The sequence below is a fragment of the Podarcis vaucheri genome (genome assembly GCF_965113315.1).
Source record: "Podarcis vaucheri genome assembly, chromosome: 1".
NCBI lineage: Eukaryota > Metazoa > Chordata > Lepidosauria > Squamata > Lacertidae > Podarcis > Podarcis vaucheri.
Genome location: NC_138759.1, coordinates 131,600,330 through 131,623,223, shown reverse-complemented (window position 1 = coordinate 131,623,223; position 22,894 = coordinate 131,600,330). Strand labels below are relative to the sequence as shown.

Below are 22,894 nucleotides of genomic sequence, written 5' to 3'. Positions count from 1 at the left end.
ACAACTTTGACCTGAACCCCCCCAAAGGGGGTAGATCACCGCTAGTTTTTTAACTCTGTGAGTAGATTGCAGTCTCTTGGAAGTTGGCCACCCCGGTGCTTCTACGAAGTTCACATATTGCCACAGTGGTCCATGCTCTGGTAACCACCTAACCAGACTACTGTAAAGTGTTGTACATTGTGCTGCCCAAGGAGACAACTCTCAGAAGCTTCGGTTAGTCCTTTATGCAGCTGCCAAGTATATTAACAGTAACCCAATTCTAAAAGAATTACATTGGCAGCCTATTTGCTTCCGAGATCAGTCTAAGCTCCTGGCACCTGGACAGCAGCCAGAGGAGACACCTATAGGTGAAACTCAAAAAATTAGAATATTGTGGAAAAGTTCATTTATTTCAGTAATTCAACTTAAAAGGTGAAACTAATATATGAGATAGTCTCATGACATGCAAAGCGAGATATGCCAAGCTTTTATTTGTTATCATTGTGATGATCATGGCGTACAGCTGATGAAAACCCCAAATTAACAATCTCAGAAAAATAGAATATTAAATGAAATCAGCAAAACAAGGACTGCAAATAGAGCAATATTGGACCTCTGAGAAGTAGAAGCATGCATATGTACTCAGTGCTTGGTTTGGGCCCCTTTTGCATCAGTTACTGCCTCAATGCGGTGTAGCATGGATGCTATCAGTCTGTGGCACTGCTGAGGTGTCATGGAAGACTAGGATGCTTCAATAGCAGCCTTCAGCTCTTCTGCATTGCTCGGTCTCATGTCTCTCATCTTTCTCTTGGCAATGCTCCATAGATTCTCTATGGGGTTCAGGTCAGGTGAGTTTGGTGGCCAATCAAGCACAGTAATCCCATGGGCATTGAACCAGGTTTTGGTACTTTGGACAGTGTGGGCAGGTGCCAAAGTCCTGCTGGAAAATGAGGTCAGCATCCCCATAAAGCTCGTCTGCGGAAGGAAGTATGAAGTGCTCCAAAATCTTCTGGTAGATGGCTGTGTTGACCCTGGACTTAATGAAGTACAGTGGACCAACACCAGCTGATGACATGGCTCCCCAAATCAACACAGACTGTGGTAACTTCACACTGCACTTCAAGCATCTGGCATTGTGTGCCTCCCCATTCTTCCTCCAGACTCTGGGGCCTTGGTTTCCAAATGAGATGCAAAAGCTGCTCTCATCAAAAAAGAGATTTGGTGCTTATTTTAGAGTTCCTTTGTCCCAGGAAAAAGGCAGCACTCTCCAGCAACGGCTATGCGGCTCCGCTCCGCGGAAATAGCACTTGACTCACAGCACCGCGCCACTTCCCCCTCTTCACTTCGGAGCCCGTTAGTGGGTTCCTTAGTGAGTGGGGGGGCGCTAAAGGTGCCCGCCGAGTCCCATGGTCAAGGGCTTCATCCGCCTGTGATTTTTAAAAGTGTCCCCGCTTTGCCGTAGCGGAGAAGACCCGTTTCCCGCGGAGCTAGTCCCTCCAGTTCAGAGGGAGTCCGCCATTGCCAATGGTGCCACCCCGGAAGTGCACAACAAACACTGTGTGAGGTGAGTGGGGCTGAGAGACTTCAGAGAAGTGTGACTGGCCCAAGGTCAGCCAGCAGCTAAATGTGGAGGAGCGGGGAATCGAACCCCGTTCACCAGATTACAAGTCCACCGCTCTTAACCACTACACCACACTGGCTCTACACCACACTATATACAAAAGAAGAAGAAGATGCACCACCCCATTCCTGGACCCCAGACTAAGTTGCTGGAGTTGAGTGCAGGGAAGGTGGTATTCATAGGATGAAGGTGAACAGAGTGCTACTCACCTCATTCCTGCGCATGAACAAAGGAGCCAAAAACCTCTAACCCCAGTCTCTAAAATCCCAAGTAAATGCTATGACAGCAATTTTAAATAACCCCATTTCCAATGTCTCTCTTTCCCTCCTTTTTGGGGAGCAGGCATTATAGCTATACAAATGTCTTAACTGAATGGTGCTCAACCCCAAGTGTGCAAAAAATGCACAAGGTTTTGAGCACTTGAGGGTTGCTTGCTTCAAATTCATGGTGAGGCACCTCGCCGGTTGCTTCTATGCCCCCGCGCAGAATTGCAAACCTCTCGTCTGAATGCACACCCAAATTAAGCTTCTCAATGGATCTATGCAACGCCAGACTACTGAACTGGCTTTGTGCTCCAAAATGGATTAACAGGAGAGGGAACTAAATGAGAAAATGAAAGAGCGCAGATCAAAGAAAAGTGAAAGAAACGCGACTTAATAGGACTGTTTAAAATGGCACCCCAACCACAAAAGGCCGCCTTACAGGGTGGCAAGTACAATTCATGACAGCGGAACTTTCTTTACAGCAAAGGATAGCAATGTGAACCAGGTTTAACTAGAAATAGCCGCGCATCAGCTGTAGTTAAACTGATCAAGTTGGCATCAGCACTCAAGGCACGAGAATGAGATTTTCTGACTGTTGAGCTCTGCAGACACTGCCTATTGCTCACGGTGGAAAAGGCTTTTCAAGCTCTGAAGCAGGGAGGTCAAAGCATCAACAAGGATGCAGACAGTGGCATTTACAGGGAAAAGGAGGAAAAGATCAGTTCACCCCCTTCCCCACCCATTTAGCAGCAGCAGCTGCATAAACATTGCTATTTGCCATACAGGCCCCGAATAGCCGCCTCTCTTTATCCTTACAAACCAGGAGCCGTAGTTACGGAAAATATCAAAGGAAGGAAACGAGACTTTCTTCAGGTGAGGAACTCGCATGGGCTGCTTTCCCCGCAATTTGTGCACTTAACAATCAATAACAATTAGGCGCAGGCTTGTGGCTGATTTAATGCTGCTCCCCAAAGCCGCCCCCCCACCTCTCCCCCCCAAACCACCACTAACCCCCACCCCTCCATCATGCCGCAAGAGTAGCTGCTGACTTGTAAAGCAGGGGCCTGCGCTGAACAGCCCGCCTCTATTATTACCTGCGAATGGATCAGAAGCACTTCAGCTCCCCTGGTTAGCAGAACACTTACTGCACAAAAGTACTCAATTAAAGCAGCCCTTTCAGGCAATTATTGAGCATTAGAGGCGCTGAGAAACAGAAAATAGTGCTACCCTTTACTCCAAAAGAGTGGGTTTTTACCCCTTCCATCAGTGCTCCACATTCCCCCCCCCAAAAAAAAACCTATATATGTCGTGGCTACTTTCAAGATTTTCTTCAAACCACAAAAGTGTATTTATAAATGTTTTTGGCTTGTGCCCTTAAACAAACCGTACATACAGGCTGTCCCCCACCCCACTCCATTAATAAATTAAACGGTGTCCCCTTTGACACGTTTTAATCATTATATAAGGTTCCTACCGACTTACGAGGTAAACATATCTTGGGCTGAATATCCTTAAAAGCCCAAAGGCAGAACTGTTTAACGCCGATAAATTCAGAAGCGAGCGCAGGCTATGTTTTCAGTGATTACGGAGTTGACAGACAACACCCCAAAGTAACTATTACGCTGAAAATTATAATGTATCACCATTTGAATTTTAAATGAATAAGGGGGGAATCAGGCACAACAATGGGTTGTCAAAAGGGCTGATTATTCAGATTTATTTGCAAAGACGGTAAAATATTGGCACCTCGCTGCCCTTTCCTCCATTGTGACGGCACTCTCATCTCGCACCTTCTTGGCAAGACTCAAAAGCTCTTATTCCCTCGGAGAGGAATCGAGAGGGAGGGGCGCACACTGTGACAATAATATGTGACAGCTGCACAATGGAGAATGAAAAGACTTTTGGCCTCTGGGGGAGGAAAGGGATCGCGGCAAGAGGAATGGAGGAGGAGGAGGAGGCATTAAAGAACAGGGCCTGAATAATGTCCTATGCTTCAAATATATACTAAGAGTGCATGACATTATTGCAGCCAAACAAGCCTGGCCCTATATGCGGTTTCTATGCCTACAGCAATCGGCTCCTCAAAGAAGGAATTTGAGCAGAAACATTCAAAAGGCATTTTTTTAAAAAAGCAACAACCAAGGTTTGCTTAAAAACATGAGCCCTCCATGTGTTACTGAGCTGGTGCTCCCATAAATTCAATAAATAATAATAATAAAAATTCATGGTTTTATATTTGGATTTTGTTCTGTGAGCTCCGGGTATAGGGCAGTATATAAATTCAATAAATCATCATCATCATCATCATCATCATCCCTGACCTCTGGTCACACTGGCTTGAGTCCAACACAATCTGGATAGCCACAAATTTCCAACCCATTGTTTATAAAATTCTAGAAAATACGGAGAAATTAGATGGAGATATTTTATTTCTTTTCATTACGATTACAAAAAACTGTATTATAAATAAAAGGGAGTTGTCAGTTCTTATAGCCTAATCATGATAATGAAACTTGGTTAATGAAAAGATATCCCATCTATCTATCTATACCTACCTACCTACCTACCTACCTGAAACAATGTTGAATATTAGGGATAGAGAGATTTTGTTCCCATGTGTTAAAATTTGGGGTTGCTCAAATTTGGGACGGTGAGTAGTACTCTAGAAGCTGCTGCTTCTGGTCAGCAACATTTTGCCATGATGCTCTGATCCAAAACTGTGCTTAATTTTAACTAAGACTAATTTAAACAAGCAACTTCAGTAACCATCGTTTGAAGTTGGCTGTTTGAAACCAACCCGAGCTAATGTTGACAACCGTTTGTAAGTCAGTGTGACATGACAAACAGTGGCTAAACAAAGGCCCAAGTGAAAGCTTCTGAACTCCTTCCCCTGGCTCTGTGAGAGAGGGAGACAAATGTTTGCTATCACTCTTTAATGTTCATTTACGTGGCACTAGACTACGGTTCGTATAGTTAAAGCTATGGTTTTCCCAGTAGTGATGTATGGAAGTGAGAGCTGGACCATAAAGAAAGCTGATCGCCGAAGAATTGATGCTTTTGAATTATGGTGCTGGAGGAGACTCTTGAGAGTCCCATGGACTCCAAGAAGATCAAACTGATCCATTCTTAAGGAAATCAGCCCTGAGTGCTCACTAGAAGGACAGATCCTGAAGCTGAGACTCCAATACTTTGGCCACCTCATGAGAAGAGAAGACTCCCTGGAAAAGACCCTGATGTTGGGAAAGATTGAGGACACAAGGGGACGACAGAGGACGAGATGGTTGGACAGTATCCTCAAAGCTACAAACATGAGTTTTTTGCTATAAAAAATAGGCAAAAATTGGGGGTCATCTTATACACAGATAGTGAATGCAGAGGGGTGGGCGGGTGATTGGCAGTGACAACCTTCCCCCCACCCCAAAAGCTCAACCACTCAAGAAATGTTGATTTCTTAATTTGGGGTTAAAAAGGGGGGGTTGTGTTATACATGGGGGTGTCATATACATGGAAAAGTACGACAATTCTTGCCCATGGTTCAAATGACTGACCACACCTAATCTACTCTGGAGATTTGCCAGTACCTTTCTTTCGTGCAATATGAATTGCCTGAAGAGTCAATTGGTGAAGACCACATCACCTTTCTGCACATGCTGGACTGATGAAGTGCTCATATTAAGACTTTGGCATCAATATCTGTGGCTGCTTGCCCAGTTTTGTCCATTGCTACAGGTGCCCAAGATGTCAATTCTCAATTCTAGCACATTGGTGTGAAGAACATTTTCCTGTTTGGCCTATCTCCTATTGACCAGGTGCCACGCACAATGAGCCCCCCCCCACAACCTCCAAGCTTCCAGTAGACAACCACGGTGGAACTACCTTGTATTTCAGATGCCAAGTCCCAAATCAATATTTCAGGAATTTCCTGTGATGCTGATGTGTTGCTTTGCAAACATAAGCCTCCTTTAAAACCCATAAAGAATTTGGGCTACCTTAATTGGTTACTAGGGACACGGGTGGCGCTGTGGTCTAAACCACAGAGCCTAGGGTTTGCCAATCAGATGGTTGGCGGTTCGAATCCGTGCGACGGGGTGAGCTCCCGTTGCTCGGTCCCTGCTCCTGCCCACCTAGCAGTTTGAAAGCACCTCAAAGTGCAAATAGAGAAATAGGTACCGCTCTGGCGGAAAGGTAAACGGTGTTTCCATGCGCTGCTCTGGTTCACCAGAAGCGACTTAGTCATGCTGGCCACATGACCCAGAAACTGCAGACAAACACTGGCTCCCTTGGCCTATAGAGCGAGATGAGCGCGCAACCCCAGAGTCATCTGTGACTGGACCTAATGGTCAGGGGTACTTTTAGCTTTACCTTTAATTGGTTACTATGCCTGAAAAGTCTATTGTTGCTTCTTTTACTTGTTCAAGACCCTTGGGTCCAGCATAGACCCATAGTCCCTTCTTGCTGATCAGAAAACACCTGAAATTTACTAGGTAGTTCCTGATTTAATAATTAGTCAGGCATCGACTACACAACTCTTTTTATAAAACTACTTCCTATTGGAGCAGTGTCTGATAATCTAAAAGCAGTGTCAGTGCATCAGGAAGAACATGAAAAAAATCATATAACCTCTAGAAATTATGGAAGGTACCCACTAGTTTGATGTAATTTCTGACCAAAAGTCTCCAAATGGGGTAGCTTATTGCTGTAAGATAGGTAGCCAACACATCTGTTGTGAATCATAGTGAAAAGGTCTGCTTAGAAGTCAAGGAAACGTCTCCAGGGGAATGTGAATATTATTTCCCTCTAGGTTTCTGGAACTGATGACAGCCCTGCTGCTGGTGGCCATACTAAGATTTATAATGAATATTGCATTGCATGAATATCTATTCTGCCTAGGATAATGAATCTGAGGTGTCACAAAACACCTCCGATTTTGTACTGTTGGAAGAGGAGCTGTAAGCCTGAAGGTCTGTGCCAAGAACCTATTTTTCCTGAACTCTTCCAGGAAGTTTTATTTCTGGGACATTAAACAGTAAGTTCTTCCATCTTTGCCTTCACATTAGCTTGCAAAGCAGTGAAATCCAGCCAAACATGGCTTCAAAAACAACAACAACAACTGTGGCAGTATTTCTTTATAATCCACAGCATGGCACACCACACTTCTGTGGGATGTGAAACAGAGCAATCAAGTACAACATCCCTAGAGTGGACATAAAAAGGGGATGTCTGGACCAGCCAGTCAGAACATCCTGTTTCCTCCTAGGCTGGGACAGACTTCCTCTACATGTGACCAGAGGTGGGCATGACCTCACCTATGCAGGTAACAAAATACCTCAGTGGAGGCCACCATCTCTCTCTCTGACTATATTTGTCGAAGAAGCAACATCTGCTTAGCCTAAGAGAGGACAAAGGGACTATCTCTTTATGGGATAGATTCCAGGTATATTACTTTTGTAACTTTAGTCTGCCTTCTGCAATACATCTGTGAACAGAATGTGAGTGAGTAAACTCCTTTTATACTTTTATAGAAGACTGTTGTGTCTATTTCTTTTATGAGGGACTAAAGGGGGAATAATAGGACGCAGGTGGTGCTGTGGTCTAAACCACTAAGCCTAGGGCTTGCCGATCGCAAGGTCGGTGGTTCGAATTCCTGTGACGTGGTGCACTCCTGTTGTTCAGTCCCAGCTCCTGCCAACCTAGCAGTTTGAAAGCACATCAAAGTGCAAGTAGATAAATAGGTACCGCTCTGGCAGGAAGGTAAACAGTGTTTCCGTGTGCTGCTCTGGTTTCTCCAGAAGCAGCTTAGTCCTGCTGGCCACATGACCCGGAAGCTGTACGCCGGCTCCCTCGGCCAATAAAGCAAGATGAGCGCCACAACCCGAGTCGTCTGCAACTGGACTTAACTGTCAGGGGTCCTTTACCTTTACCTTTAAAGGGGAAATTACCAGGTAACTTATTTTAGAAGCTTTAGCGAGCCTAATCAAACGCATCCGGTGTGCAAGTTTAAAAAGGGGAATGCTACTCTGTTAAATTGTAGAACTTGTTAACACAAGTTGGAAAGGATATAATTAAACAATATATCCTCCCCTGCCTCCCTAAACATTCCCACAAATTATTTGTTGCCTTAATGAATTACCCCTCTCCTTTAGAATTGCCCCTCTCTCCTGTCACTTCTTGAGATCTGGCTAAGATCTTTCTCACAAAAAGACCCGATCCCTCCCAATAATTAGCTGGTTTAACTATCCAGTAGTTTCTTAGTACAGAATAGAATATACTTCTCCTTATTGAGTTCAGTTTCCCCCCGCTTCCTTCGTCTACAGGTGCATTTGTTTTTCCTTGCATAGCTTCGAGCGCTGCATAGCTATGGAACTGGCTTAGGCATGTGTAAACAAAAATAAACAGCCTCTTGCTAAGGCTTATACCCTGGGCCCCATCATTTTAAATGGCAGTGAAGCTACTTTCACCTACAGTTTGAATGCAGCATCTAAGAGCTGTTGTAAGACGACTGGATTAATTATTTTCCCGCGAAGAACTCCGAATACTGGATCCAACATTTGTGGAAGAGCTGGAAATCTCTGTGCCTCCTCTCCCCCCCCCCGTATAGTCCTCATTGGGTGGCACAGAATTAGAACTCCCCCCTGCTGCCTTTTTGTCATAAGGCAATGGTTAAAAGGGATGAGGGTGGCGCCTTGGGTTAAACCACAGAGCCTAGGACTTGCCGATCAGAAGGTCGGCGGTTCGAATCCCCGGGCCGGGGTGAGCTCCCGTTGCTCAGTCCCTACTCCTGCCCACCTAGCAGTTCGAAAGCACGTCAAAGTGCAAGTAGATAAATAGGTAGTGCTCCAGTGGGAAGGTAAACAGCGTTTCCGTGTGCTGCTCTGGTTCGCCAGAAGCGGCTTAGTCATGCTGGCCACATGACCTGGAAGCTGTACGCCGGCTCCCTCGGCCAGTAGAGCGAGATGAGCGCCGCAACCCCAGAGTCGGTCACGACTGGACCTAATGGTCAGGGGTCCCTGTACCTTTAATGGTTCAAAGGAGAAATCTTGACTCTGACATACAGTGGTGTCCCGCAAGACGAACGCCTCGCGAGACGAAAAACTCGCAAAACGAAACGTTTTTTCGTTTTCGAGTTGCCTCGCAAGACGAATTTCCCTATGGGCTTGCTTCGCAAAACGAAGCTTGCCCCGCAAGCTCCGGGGACAGCGGGTCTTCCCCGCTGTCCCCGGACCTCTTGCTTCAAAAGAGGTCCGGGGACAGCGGGGAAGAAGCGATCTTCTCCCCGCAGCCCCAGGTCCGGGGACAGCGGGAAGCGCTTCCCGCTGTCCCCGGACCTCTTTTGAAGCAAGGGGCTCCGGGGAGAAGCTATCTTCTCCCCACAGCCCTTTGCTTCAAAAGAGGGGACAGAGCGGCGCTTCCCCTCTGTCCCCGGACGGTCTCCATAGGAACGCATTGATTGATTTTCAATGCATTCCTATGGGAAACCGTGCTTCGCAAGACGAAAAACTCGCAGGAAGAAAAAACTTGCGGAACGAATTAATTTCGTCTTGCGAGGCACCACTGTAAATCACTTTCATGTTCATGTTAGTTGAAAATGTGTTGTCTGGAATGATGAGATTGTGCTTCCGCATGAGGACCTCATGTTCTCTAACCAACTCTGTACAGTATTCCACTTAAGGGCTGTCAACATAATAACTTCTGAGCACCACCCAGCTCTGAGGCAACTCTCCTCAGGACTGAGTGGATACAAATTTAATTCCCTTTCCTCAAAAACAAAGTGTGTATAGCTGATGCACTCGCAAGCTTCAATCTCACCTCAAATACATTGATCGAACAGTGCCGGAAACAAATTTTTAAAATGGCAGCCCTAAAATGTGGGATAAGGGACACGGGTGGCGCTGTGGGTTAAACCACAGAGCCTAGGACTTGCCGATCAGAAGGTCAGCGATTCGAATCCCCGTGATGGGGAGAGCTCCTGTTGCTCGGTCCCTGCTCCTGCCAACCTAGCAGTTCGAAAGCTCGCCAGTGCAAGTAGATAAATAGGTACTGCTCTGGCGGGAAGGTAAACGGCGTTTCCGTGCGCTGCTCTGGTTCGTCAGAAGCAGCTTAGTCATGCTGGCCACATGACCCAAAGCTGTATGCCGGCTCCCTCGACCAATAAAGCAAGATGAGCGCCGCAACACCAGAGTCGGTCATGACTGGACCTAAGGGTCAGGGATCCCTTTACCCTTTACCTTAAAATGTGGGATGAGTACCCTAGGCAGAGGACTAACATCCCTCACATTTTTTAACACCCATTTGCCACTTCATCCCAATTTATGAGAGTGCCTTGCAGTCTTGGATTTCTTTCTCCAATGGTTCCAAAGCTGATTCCTCCTGACCCTTATCCCTGCTCTGGAGAAACGAAGGAGACCATACTCTGTGCTTAGCTCTCCTTATAATACAATTCTTTCTGTACTGGGGTCAGTTTCAACTGGATCTGGGTGGATTCTAACTATCACATTGCACCCACTGCCAAAGCCTTCACTTACAAAGCTGCTTTAAGGGACACAGCCCAGACACCGTGGGCTTTTGGCACGAATTGCTGGCAAGCAGGCCTCCTCTCGCCTGGGTATACTTTTGCAAAAGCCCTGTTTGTGCCACAAAACTCCGCAGCCAATGGATGCAAGCACACGTTTGGAAGGCGACTTCTTTCAAAGAACAAACAAAACCACTGCAACCTAAAGAGAATCTCATGAAGATGGAAACACCAGAAAGCACACACAAATGCTAGAGGGATGCTCGAATGGTAGAGGACTCTGGAAATTTCCACGGCCGGCATGTACGTGCACAGTTCCCTTTGGCCATGAGGATGAATTATCTTTTTTTTTAAGAATAATTTTTTATTAACCGGCCAATCACATCAAATCAAACCAAATTACATAAATTCCAAATTACACAGCCGAATTTTAAATTTTTGTTGGGGGTACCCATATTTCAAGTTCTGAAGGGGATCCAATCAACTTCTTGCTTCTTACTGCTGTTTTAATGTCCACAAATCTAACCTTATGATGTTCACAGTACTATCCAGTACTTTCTTCTTGTTTTTCCACATCTCTTGTTGTTATTTTCATATATTTTTCCTTTCTCTTTGTGACCTCTGATAGTCTCCACAAGCTGGTTAGACAGTTTGTAATCCTGCGTGGATATTTTTTTAAAAAAATCCAGTAGCCATATCCAGACGTTTTCCATGTAACATCACTTCCATACATCAAAACAGTCTTAGCGTCATTAATCTTCACCAATCTGCCTCCTTTCTTAAAACCTCTGAGGAGATTCACCAGGAATGCAGTCTGAAAACAAGTCCGTTCCTTCTCTCGGCTATAAATCCTTTGGCAAGATGGCGACTCCGAATTAATTGCTGCGCCATTCCAAAAGCTCTTATTGCTTCTCGATCTCCATAAAGATGAATTATCAGTGGCTAAAGCTATCACCGGGGACGTAGGTGGCGCTGTGGGTTAAACCACAGACCCTAGGACTTGTCAATCAGAAAGTCGGTGGTTTGAATCCCTGCGACGGGGTGAGCTCCCGTTGCTCGGTCCCTGCTCCTGCCAACCTAGCAGTTCGAAAGCATGCCAGTGCAAGTAGATAAATAGGTACCACTCCAGCGGGAAGGTGAACGGCGTTTCCATGCGCTGCTCTGGTTTGCCAGAAGCGTCTTAGTCATGCTGGCCACATGACCCGGAAGCTGTACGCCGGCTCCCTCGGCCAATAAAGTGAGATGAGCGCCACAACCCCAGAGTCGGTCATGACTGGGCCTAATGGTCAGGGGTCCCTTTACCTTTACCTTAAAGCTATCACCACTAAATAGAACATCCATATTCAAAGACAGCGTGCATCTAAACATTGGGAAACAAAGTGCTTAGATAGGCTGTTGCTTTCATATCCTGCCTGGCCCATGAGCTTCCTGGAGGCCCATGAGCTTCCTGGAGGAACACCTGCCCCCGCCGCCAGGCTTCAGAACGCTGCTCCGAAGCCGGGCGGGGCGGGAACACCTTCTGAAGGCGGGCGGGGGGCGAAAGTCTTTGTCCCACCTGCCTGCCTTCCCAGGGGCTTTTAAATCGCCCCGGACAGCGGAGAAGTCCTCCGCTGTCCCGGGGTTTTTTAAAATGCTGGGGGTGGGAAGAAAAGCCCTTGTCCCCCCCCAGCCTTCAGAAGAGGTCCGGGGACAGACTGTCCCCGGACCTGGTCTGAAGGTGGTTTCCCTAGGAACGCATTAATTGATTTTCAATGCATTCCTATGGGAAACCGTGCATCGCAAGATGAAAAAACCGCAAGACGAAGAGACTTGCGGAATGAATTAATTTCGTCTTGCGAGGCACCACTGTATACCATATTTTTCCATGTATAAAACGCCCCCGTGTAGAAGACGACCCCTATTTTTTGGGACTCCAAATTAAGGAAATGGGGGGGGGGAGATTGCCCAGAGTTGTTGAGCTTCTTTTGGGGAAGATTGTCCAGAGGGGCTGAGCTTTTATTGTGGGGGTTTGCCGCCAATCGCTCACCCACCTGACTGCCGCTGCCAATCGCACACCTCGCTGAAGCCCGATTGTCTGCCCACTCACCGCCAACAGCCGCCAATCGCCCGCCCACTTGCCACAGCAACAGCCAATCATCATCAGGCGTTGCCGCAGCCACCAATCACCCGCCCAAATGCTGCTTACAATCTCCTGCTCGCAGCCGCCACCAATCGCACGTCCCCTCTCTACACTATCAGTATATAAGATGAGCCCCTATTTTTCACAATTAGTTATAAAAAAAAAACCCTCGTCTTATACACGGAAAAATACGGTATGTAGTTCTGTAGCTCAGTTTGCACACAGCATATAGCAGCAGCAATATATACACGGACATATAGAGGAAAAGAAACGACTGCAAAAACTTTGTCTGCAGACTTTAACAATGGCTTCCTTATTTCGAAGAACAGGAATGTACACAGTGGGAGAATAGCCGCACACTCTCTCTAAAAATCAGACACAGTAGCCAGCCCAGGTGGTCTTCATCTTAAGCCATACGGAACCCAGGGAGAGCGTTGCAGCTGTTTCCAGTTCACTGTCATCTTAATCATCATTGTGCGTGTCCTCCTCCACCACTCCGCGCATTAAGACTTTCCATCACTGTCTAACAAATCTTTTGCAGTAAGCAGCATGTAATAATTGCCAGGGGAGCTCTCTTGGTTGCTCCATACCGACCTCACGCTTATGAGGTCACCTGGTCAACCGAAGTATTTATTTTGATATAGATGGGAGAACTAGGCCTGACATCCCTGCTTCATCATGCTAATCACCGTAGGAAAGAACTCAAGATTGGAAATGGCTTGGGAAGGGCTTTGCACTTTGCTTCTCCATCAGACTGCCCGGGGGGGGGGGGCAGTGTCATGTTGTTATCTGTCTCCACAACCTCTCCATCACCACCACCTGCTGGGAATAGGAATATCTGATTTTGGACTGTAATTCCTGTGCTGCATTGCAGACGGACTCAAAGGCAATTTGGTTTGCCAGTTGCGATGGATTTTGTTAAGGGAGAAGCCCATCGTTCAGCAGGCGTGCTCTGACATTGACAGGCCCTGTGCCAATTGGGGGAAGGAAGTTTTAGTTGTGATGGCGGATTACAGTTAACAGTTTGTCCGTTCAGCCTGCGGCAACCGTGGCTGAGGGCGCTGGCCCTCTTAAAAACATGAAAACCAACACTCTCTAGTATGGCCTCAAACGAAGGAACAGCAGCAAAATAATAATATACAAGTCGTACCAAAGTCTAGAATGCTTCTTTCTCAATATTCTCAATATGCACAATACGGTGAACTGTGTTCTAAGGTGCTGTCCAGGAATGAAAGCAGTACATTAATGGGCTTCCCAGAGAATCATTAAAATGCACCAAAAATAAAAATGGATAGCTGCCTTGCAATCCAAATATCCCCCCTCCCCAAGTTAGTGCTTTTTCCAGGGATACTGCATTTCCCAGCTTTCAAAAACGGCAATGTTTTGATGCTTACAAAATGTGAATCTCCTTCCCCGCCTCCCCCACCCTCAGTGAGATGAATATTGGTAGAACAACAAATTCAAAGTTTTATTGTTCATTTTGTGGCAAAATGTACCCTGCAGTAAAACCTTTCTGACCTTACGTGTATGTAGCATGCTGGAAAGGTGTGTGTGTGTGTGTGTGTGTGTGTGTGTGTGTGTGTGTGTGGTTTGAGGAGGGAAATGCTGTAAATTGCCTGCTAGATAGGCTTGCACTTTTGCTATGCAAGTGACTGGCCTACAAACAAGATTTTAGCAGGTTCTCTTTTGAACAACTCTGACTATTTAATTAATCTTCAAGCCATTAACCATTCATTTAAAATGCCACTTACGAAATCTTCATTTTGCACATTATCAGCTGGTTCGCAAATAGCTATCCATGAGCAGAGGCGTAATGATCTCTCTCTCCCATTCTTAGAGCTTACCAAGCTCATAGTCAATTTTGGCTTCTTAATTACCCGCACACATATTAGCATTTAAAATTAAATGGCAGATTTTTTTAATAAAAAAAATTACATGCCCCCGTGCAAAAAAAAAGTTAACATTCTTATTACTGTGCTGCCTGTTAAAGGAACCACAACCCACTTTTGGTTAAAGGGTACTTTGGCACTTTTTTCACAACAAATACCGTATTTTTCCGTGTATAAAATGACCCCTATTTTGGGGGACACAAATTTATGAAAATTGGGAAGATGATCCCCATGTATAAGACGACCCCCGTTTTTAAACATTATTTTAGAGTAAAAATACCTAGTCTTATACCCGAAAAAGTACAGTATATATAGAGAGAGGGGCGGGGGGACATTGTGGAGTAGGGTAACATTGATTTAAGAAGAAAACAACTCCCTGTTCAGAAATGGATTTGAATCAGAGTCCTAAATCCCTGTTCAGGCTTGAATTTAGTGGCTGAATTTGGCATCACATCAAACCAAATGTAAGAAAGCTAAACTATAGTTTGGCATTATATTAGATTGACAAACCATAGTCTGCAACCAGCCAACAAACCAGAAACAGTACAGTCGGCCCAACACATTTTGCCGCTATTAGCAAAACGATCCAATGACCTCCAACCAGATCTGGGGCCCTGCCCCTGCGCCGCTGCAGCCTCGCCACTGCAACGGCAAGGGCTCAGCAACAAGGGCAACGGCGCTGGGTTGTTGCTGCGGGAAGCCCCAGCAGGGATGGCTGTGACGCACTGGCAGGGAATCGATCCGCCACCTGAGGCAAATGGCTTCCCTGGCCCACCCCGGAGAAATTGAAGCCATGGCTCAAAGTGGGTTTGCATCATTTGCTTGTAAATTCTTAACTTCAAACTATGGGCTGGGATCAAAACTATGGTTAGCAGAAGCCATGATTTTGAAGTAATGTCTGAACTGAGCCACTGTATGGTTTTAAGTTAGGTACACTGATTATTATTTTCCCAGTGTTGCCAATGCTAGAATTCCAGCTGGTGGTGTAATATTCACAACTGCACATTTCTGCAATGCTATAGTAAGAGGCTTTTTTTGTGCTGCTCAGCCTTTAATTTTTCTGAAGTGAAAAATTAAAGACCGCACTCATTACTTCCTACGTCACCTTCCGCCCAAAAAAATCTGCATCGGAAAAGTGTGGGAAATGCAGTTAACAACAACGGCCATTCACACATTGCATTTTACCCACTGTCCCCTAGTCAAGTATCAATACCCATTTTCGTAAAATCCCATGTGGCGTTAAGTCAAAGACTGTAAAGCAGTTTCTTCAGCTAAGGCTGAGAAACATTAGGATTCATCACATGCACCACTCCCTTCCTCAAATAAGCAGAACCGACGTAATAAAGAGATGGACAAGCCTAGGCTGTTTAAGTGCTAAATCGTAATGTTACCAAGCATATCTGACACTTCTAGGTTGTGTGTGTGTGTGTGTGTGTGAGAGAGAGAGAGAGAGAGAGAGAGAGAGAGAGAGAGAGAGAGTTCATATGCAATAGAAAACTGGTTTGGTAAAGGAGTACATTTAATTTTCTTTTTGCGCATGAAAGAAGAAAGAGCTCATCTCGCTTTATTGGCCGAGAGAGCCGGCGTACAGCATGGCCAGCATGACTAAGCCGCTTCTGGCAAACCAGAGCAGCGCACGGAAACGCCATTTACCTTCCCGCCAGAGCGGTACCTATTTATCTACTTGCACTTTGAGGTGCTTTTGAACTGCTAGGTTCGCAGGAGCAGGGACCGAGCAACGGGAGCTCACCCCGTTGCGGGGATTCGAACCGCCGACCTTCTGATCGACAAGTCCTAGGCTCTGTGGTTTAACCCACAGGGCCACCCGCATCCTTATGCACTGAGTTATTAACAGTTAATGGACTGCTCTGGTTCGCCAGAACTGGCTTAGTTATGCTGGCCACATGACCCGGAAGCTGTACGCCGACTCCCTCGGCCAATAAAGCGAGATGAGCGCCGCAACCCAAGAGTCGGCCATGACTGGACCTAATGGTCAGGGGTCCCTTTACCTTTACCTTAACTGTGAATTTTACAGACTGTAAATCAACCTCCAGTTACGACAGGAGAGATTAACACCATACTGGTAAAAATGCGGGTTTAGCCCTTGCATTTGGGATTATTTCTTGGTTTTTGATGTATAGAAAGGCTTCTAATTATTGGAATAGCTTTGACAGTAATGTCCTGTAATGAGTAGGACTTTAAAACCGGGCACTTTGTAGAGGGAGCTATGACTAGCTGTACGTCAGTATGAGGTACACTGATCAAGCCACAGAGATCTTTCATTATAAGATGCCTCATAATTTTATAAAATCATTAAAGGGATGATAATACATTTTTCACCGGGGAAAATAAGTAAATAAGTGATTGCATGAGTTTTAATTCAATCCTCTATGGTAATGGCCCATGACTGGAATTCTAAGACTGAGATGAAGTAATCTGGGTTCTGTTTGTTGCAGCTAAACAACTAAACGTGAGCGCTGTGCACAAACCCCCCTATTCTGATTCATGGCCTCAGTTGGTAAATCTGGATTGGACCTGATTCATTCTGGACTGGTCTGAACCCGATCCTATTTGCCCTGGATCATGATCCGGAAAATACAAATCTCTAGAAATCCCGTTGAATTGCATAGCCAAACCAAAATGGCAATAACTTTCTTGTTGTTGCCACCCTCCCACTACACATAGGAGCAGGGAGAAATAATATAGGGTTGCCATATTTCTAAAAGTGAAATTTCCTTCCTTCATCTTGGTCTGGTGGACTTGACTTTCAGAGGGAATGACGCCCACCCACAGACCGGCTGTGGGTGGCTATTTCCATGTGGTGAAGCTATCTACAATTCTTGATGCCACTACATATCTTGCTATCTAGAGGTCCACAGTGGTACCGCAGCAGCCATCTGAGGCAGCCTATAAGTGGCATCTGTTACAAGTACCCATTGCAATTGCCCATTATTTTTTATTTTCTCAGAAAGAAGAGTCTTCTTTTTGGTAGCAGCCTTCGTTTCCAAAGGAACTGTTTATGGCTGTGGTTCGGATTTATAGGAAACACGGAACATAGTCAAATCTTTTAAGAGATCTAGGGCACCACAAAAAAAGAAATCTTACAAAGAAAATTGTTCTCCTGGTACAGCGGGCTCCCATAGACAGGCACGAGCAATAGCATGCATATAGATATCAATCTTTTGAAAGTTCAGGGGGTTGGTAAAATAAATAAATAAAGCAACCTGGGGGTTCACAGCCTGAGATTCTGCTAGAAAGAAAATGCCCGGATAAACCCTGGCTTTTCATTCACACCATTACTTTATGATAATACGCTCAGCCTCTTCTCATCCTCTAGCGTAACCTAGCAGGTGTTACGAAGCACAGCAGTAAAGTTTTTTGAAGAAGTTCCTAGATTGGAAGTACAGTGGTGCCTCGCAAGACGAAAAGAATCCGTTCTGTGATTCTCTTCGCCTAGCGGTTTTTTTCGTCTTGCGAAGCAAGCCCATTGAAGGATTAGCGGATTAGCGCTATTAGCGCTATTAGCGCTATTAGAGGCTTTTAGAGGCTTTTAGAGGCTTATCTGCTGATCAAATCAGCTGATAAGCGGCTTAGCGCTATTAGCGGCTTATCTGCTGATCGGATCAGCTGATAAGCGGCTTAGCGCTATTAACGCTATTAGCGGCTTTTAGCTGCTTTTAGCGGCTTATTTGCTGATCGGATCTGCTGATAAGCGGCTTAGCGGCTTAGAAAAAGGGGGGGAACCAGCAGGAACTCGCAAGACATTGTCGTCTTGCAAAGCAAGCCCATAGGAGATTCATTTTGCGAAGCACCTCCAAAACGGAAAACTCTTTCGTCTAGCGAGTTTTCCGTCTTGTGAGGCATTCGTCTTGCGGGGCACCACTGTACTGATGCAGAGTAATAGAATGAGACCACGGTTGAACCACATAGCATTATTGGGGTCAGCGACTATAGCTTCTTTTAATTGTCAGTGCTGCTTTTAAGATGCTTAACTGTAATATATTATCCGAATGATCAGTCAGGATGCTGGGTCCATACAAAACACATATACAAATATTGGGTATGAATAATGTAATGTTTGATTGAATCTGTATGCTGCCCCATAACATAAAAGTTATCTGGTCAGCTTACAATGCTGCTGGATTCAGTATGGGCTTTCGGTGGCCATTTCTGATTTAATGATTACACTATAAACGCACACACACACACACGTATATATTCTTATCCTGTTAACCTCAGGAACTATTAATATGTGGCCCAATAGTTAGTTCTGAACCTCTTTCCAATTTAGCACATGAGTAGGCAAACTAAGGCACCTTCTCAATCTGGCCTGCGGACAGTCCGGGAATCAGCGTGTTTTTACATGAGTAGAATGTGTGCTTTTCTTTAAAATGCACCTCTGGGTTATTTGTGGGGCATAGGAATTCATTCACCCCCCCAAATATAGTCCAGCCCCCCACGAGGTCTGAGGGACAGTGGACCGGCCCCCTGCTCAAAGTGTTTGCTGACCCCTGCTTTAGCACATCAAGGAAGTTCTAAACTGGTATTGATTTCTGCAAAAGAGTCTTAAACGAATTAATCTATACACAAGTCCATACTATTTACTGTCCCTTTAACCAAAAATAGGACTAGTGATAGCGCTGACAAACAAATTATACAAACCTTAGTAACAACCATTCATTTTTACTCTTCCATCATAGGTGACAGCTCCCTGGGGCCCTGGGTGCCCAAGCACCCACAAAACTCCCCATGAAGGGGCCAGGCACCCACAAATTTCAGTGCCAGGGCCATCGCAATCACAGCCCCAGAGACACACAGTCGCAGGGCCAAACTGGCACTCCTGTCTTCTAATTTGTCTAGCTGTTTGCTTATACTTTCACATACTGCCTCCACCTCCAAGAGGTGTCACAATTTATTGTAACACACAGGAAGTCTAATCAAGCTCTCTTTTATTTTTATTTTGTATTATCAAATGCCAACTTTCAGAATCTCATGGTGACGGCTCCACAACTGTGCCTGCGAATCTGTGTTTTCTTGTTTAACTCATACAGGGGGTGGGGGATACTATATTTCTTATTGCTATCAACCTGGAAGCTTGACAGTAAGGATTAAAAATGGCCCCTCTCTCCCTACTTGGTTATTGGAAAGGCCCTGAAAGGTAATCTGTCTTGCAAAGCCACGCTTTACAGTCTGCATAAAAGTGCCGTGATTCTCAGTCCTCCCTCCGACTTAATTGAAAGCGCATAATATCACACAACAGGGGAAATGTAAACTGTAAGCATACATAGTAAATCACTGCATATGGTACAAAAGCTGGTTGCTAATGGCGCCGAATGATCACGGGGGCAAAAAAGCACAATTTGAGCACACAAGTCTTTTATACTGCCAAATAACAAGTTCTTCAGAGCAGGAAGCGGGAGGGAAGAACCCACTTATTTGGTAGTGCCTCAATTGGATTGGAGTCAGGTCAATTCTGTCAATTTTGTGAAGTAGAAGCCTTTTAATAATGATTTCGATTTTATCATGACCTTGAGCAGTGGGACTAGAACTGGCGCAAATGTAAAGTGAATATACTGTTTGCATTTAAACAAATATTCCTCGATCGTTCCCAATAACTCAGCCAACCCGAGTAAAATTGCAAAAGTGCTGAAGCAAAGTTATAATCTGGATCTCTCCTCTTGTAAAAAGTGGATTTGGGAATGGAGAAATCTGAAGGTTAGCTTCTTGACATTCCGATCATAAACATTTCTACTGTTTAATTTTCCTACCTCATTACTTTGTCACAACATCACAGTTTGTGACGGTGCTGCAGTGCTACAGCCATTCGTGTACGCTATCCAAAGTGGTAATAGGCCCATGTGACAAACCTTGCAGAGAGGGCGTTAGACACAAAACCAGCCTGCCCTCAGAGACTGATGGAACCTAGTATGTTCCTGAATGTTCTGCCTTTTGAGGTGAAGCCTTCTTTGTATTCCTTTTGGCGCCTGCTAAAAGCATTCTTGTTAATGCTATGGTTTTCCCAGTAATGATGTATGGAAGTGAGAGCTGGAAAATAAAGAAGGCTGATCGCCGAAGAATTGATGCTTTTGAATTATGGTGCTGGAGGAGACTCTTGAGAGTCCCATGGACTGCAAGAAGATCAAACCTATCCATTCTTAAGGAAATCAGCCCTGAGTGCTCACTGGAAAGACAGATCCTGAAGCTGAGACCCCAATACTTTGGCCACCTCATGAGAAGAGAAGACTCCCTGGAAAAGACCCTGGTGTTGGGAAAGATGGAGGACACAAGGAGAAGGGGACGACAGAGGACGAGATGGTTGGACAGTGTTCTCAAAGCTACCAGCATGAGTTTGACCAAACTGCAGGAGGCAGTGGAAGACAGAAGTGCCTGGCGTGCTCTGGTCCATGGGGTCACGAAGAGTCGGACACGACTAAACAACTAACCAACAACAAAAGCATTCTTGTTTAGGCAAGCCCTCCCCAGATTCTTAGAAAGTTGTGGTAATCTTAAATTATTTCAATATTTTAACTTTTGCATGTTTGTAAAGTACAGTTGTGATTTTTTCCTTGATTTTACTGTTTTATCTTCTGCAAACTGCTTTGGGGATTTTTAACAACCAAGCGGTGTACAGTCGTACCTTGGTTCTTGGACGGAATCCGTTCCGGAAGTCCGTTCGAATTCTGAAAACGTTCGAAAACCATGGCGCGGCTTCCGATTGGCTGCCGGAGCTTCCTGCACCCAACCGGAAGCCCTGGAAACTCCGGCACACGTTTGGGTTCCAAAAAATGTTTGCAAACCAGAACACTCATTTCCGGGTTTGCGGCGTTTGGGAGCCAAAATGTTTGAGTCGCAAGGCGTTCGACAACCAAGGTACGACTGTATAAATTTCATGACATAAACAAACAACATGCTATTTTGTTACATCTGCAAATATTTGCAGATGCAATAATTTCCATGATATGAATCACTACCTCTCCACATGAGCAGGCTGATGAGATGGCTTGTTTATCCTCGCATACAGTCCTTCAAGGTGGTCCCTGTCCACTGGCACTGGAGGGCTGTCACATCCAAAGTTTTCTGACACAGGTGGAGAAGACGGCCTGTACGCACTGGCAGGTGGATACATTTCTCGGAAGTGATTGACTTGTGCGTAATTGGGGTCTGTCTCGTCGTCGTCAATATCAGGCGGAGGGCCCATGGGGCCAGGGGAATACTCGGCAAGCCCCCTGGCCTGCTTCTGCCGCAGCTCCTGATGTTTCGCACCGATCCTAGGAGACAAAACAACAAAGTTTAGCGTTTGCATCAACATCTAGCGAAGCAAAGCATGCAACTTCTGGAGGCAACAGTTATTTTGCATAGACAACAAAAACCACAGCTAGAACCTTAGGAAACATCTCACGCTTTATAATCATGCTCCAGCATTTAACGCAACGTATATCAAGCAAGCACGCCAATCATAAATCCACCACGATTCGCAACAGATAAGCACCCCATCGCCATCCAAGTACCGTATTTTTTGCTCTATAACTCACTTTTTCCCTCCTAAAAAGTAAGGGGAAATGTGTGTGCGTCTTATGGAGCAAATGCAGGCTGCATAGCTATCCCAGAAGCCAGAACAGCAAGAGGGATCCCTGCTTTCACTGCGCAGCGATCCCTCTTGCTGTTCTGGCTTCTGAGATTCAGAATATTTTTTTCTTGTTTTCCTCCTCCAAAAACTAGGTTCGTCTTATGGTCTGGTGCGTCTTATAGAGCGAAAAATACGGGTATTTGCAACGTGGTGCCCCATATCCTAACTGCACAAACATGCATTACTTTGAGGATTATGAAAAAGACATCTCTATAACAGGTCCATATTAAATGCCTGACAAAAAGTAACTTCTTCTTTGCATGTGAAATACAGTGGTGCCCCGCAAAACGAATGCCTCGCAAGACAAAAAACCCGCTAGACGAAAGCGTTTTCCGTTTTTCGATGCGCTTCGCAAGACGAATTTCCCTATGGGCTTGCTTCGCAAGACGAAAACGTCTTGCGAGTCTTGCGATTTTTTTCGTTCCCCCCCTTTTTCTAAGCCGCTAAGCCGCTAATAGCCTTTTAGCCGCTAAACCTTTAATAGCCGCTAAACCGCTAATAGCGCTAATCCGCTAAGCCGCTAATAGGGTTGCTTCGCAAGACAAAAAAACCGCTAGACGAAGAGACTCGCGGAACGGATTATTTTCGTCTTGCGAGGCACCACTGTAACAGATAACGTTATCAGCGCCACTTCCTCTCATTTGTGAGAAGTGCAATAATGTGGGCATATAAATGCAAGGGGGGGGGGGGTTGGTTGCCTGAAGAGTCAAAAAGACCAGAGTCAGTTCACTAGGGATTTTTGGACCCCCTCCCCCACTTAAGTGGGGGACATCATACCTCATTATACAGAGGCTAGGGACAGAGTAAGACAGGGAAGAAATGAATAGAAGCCTGACAGAGATGAATTGGTACATATAAGTGAATTAAAGACTATTACTGGCAGTACT

General features: G+C 45.4%; 1 protein-coding gene across 1 annotated transcript in view; it reads right to left on the bottom strand.

Moving 5' to 3' along the window:
- PARD3B (par-3 family cell polarity regulator beta) overlaps positions 1-22,894 on the bottom strand; it is a 608,076-nt gene that overhangs the window by 152,560 nt on the left and 432,622 nt on the right. Inside the window, exon 20 of the mRNA XM_082225604.1 lies at positions 21,352-21,648. Within this exon, the coding sequence (XP_082081730.1) occupies positions 21,352-21,648 (297 nt within the window). The remainder of the gene's footprint in view (positions 1-21,351; positions 21,649-22,894) is intronic.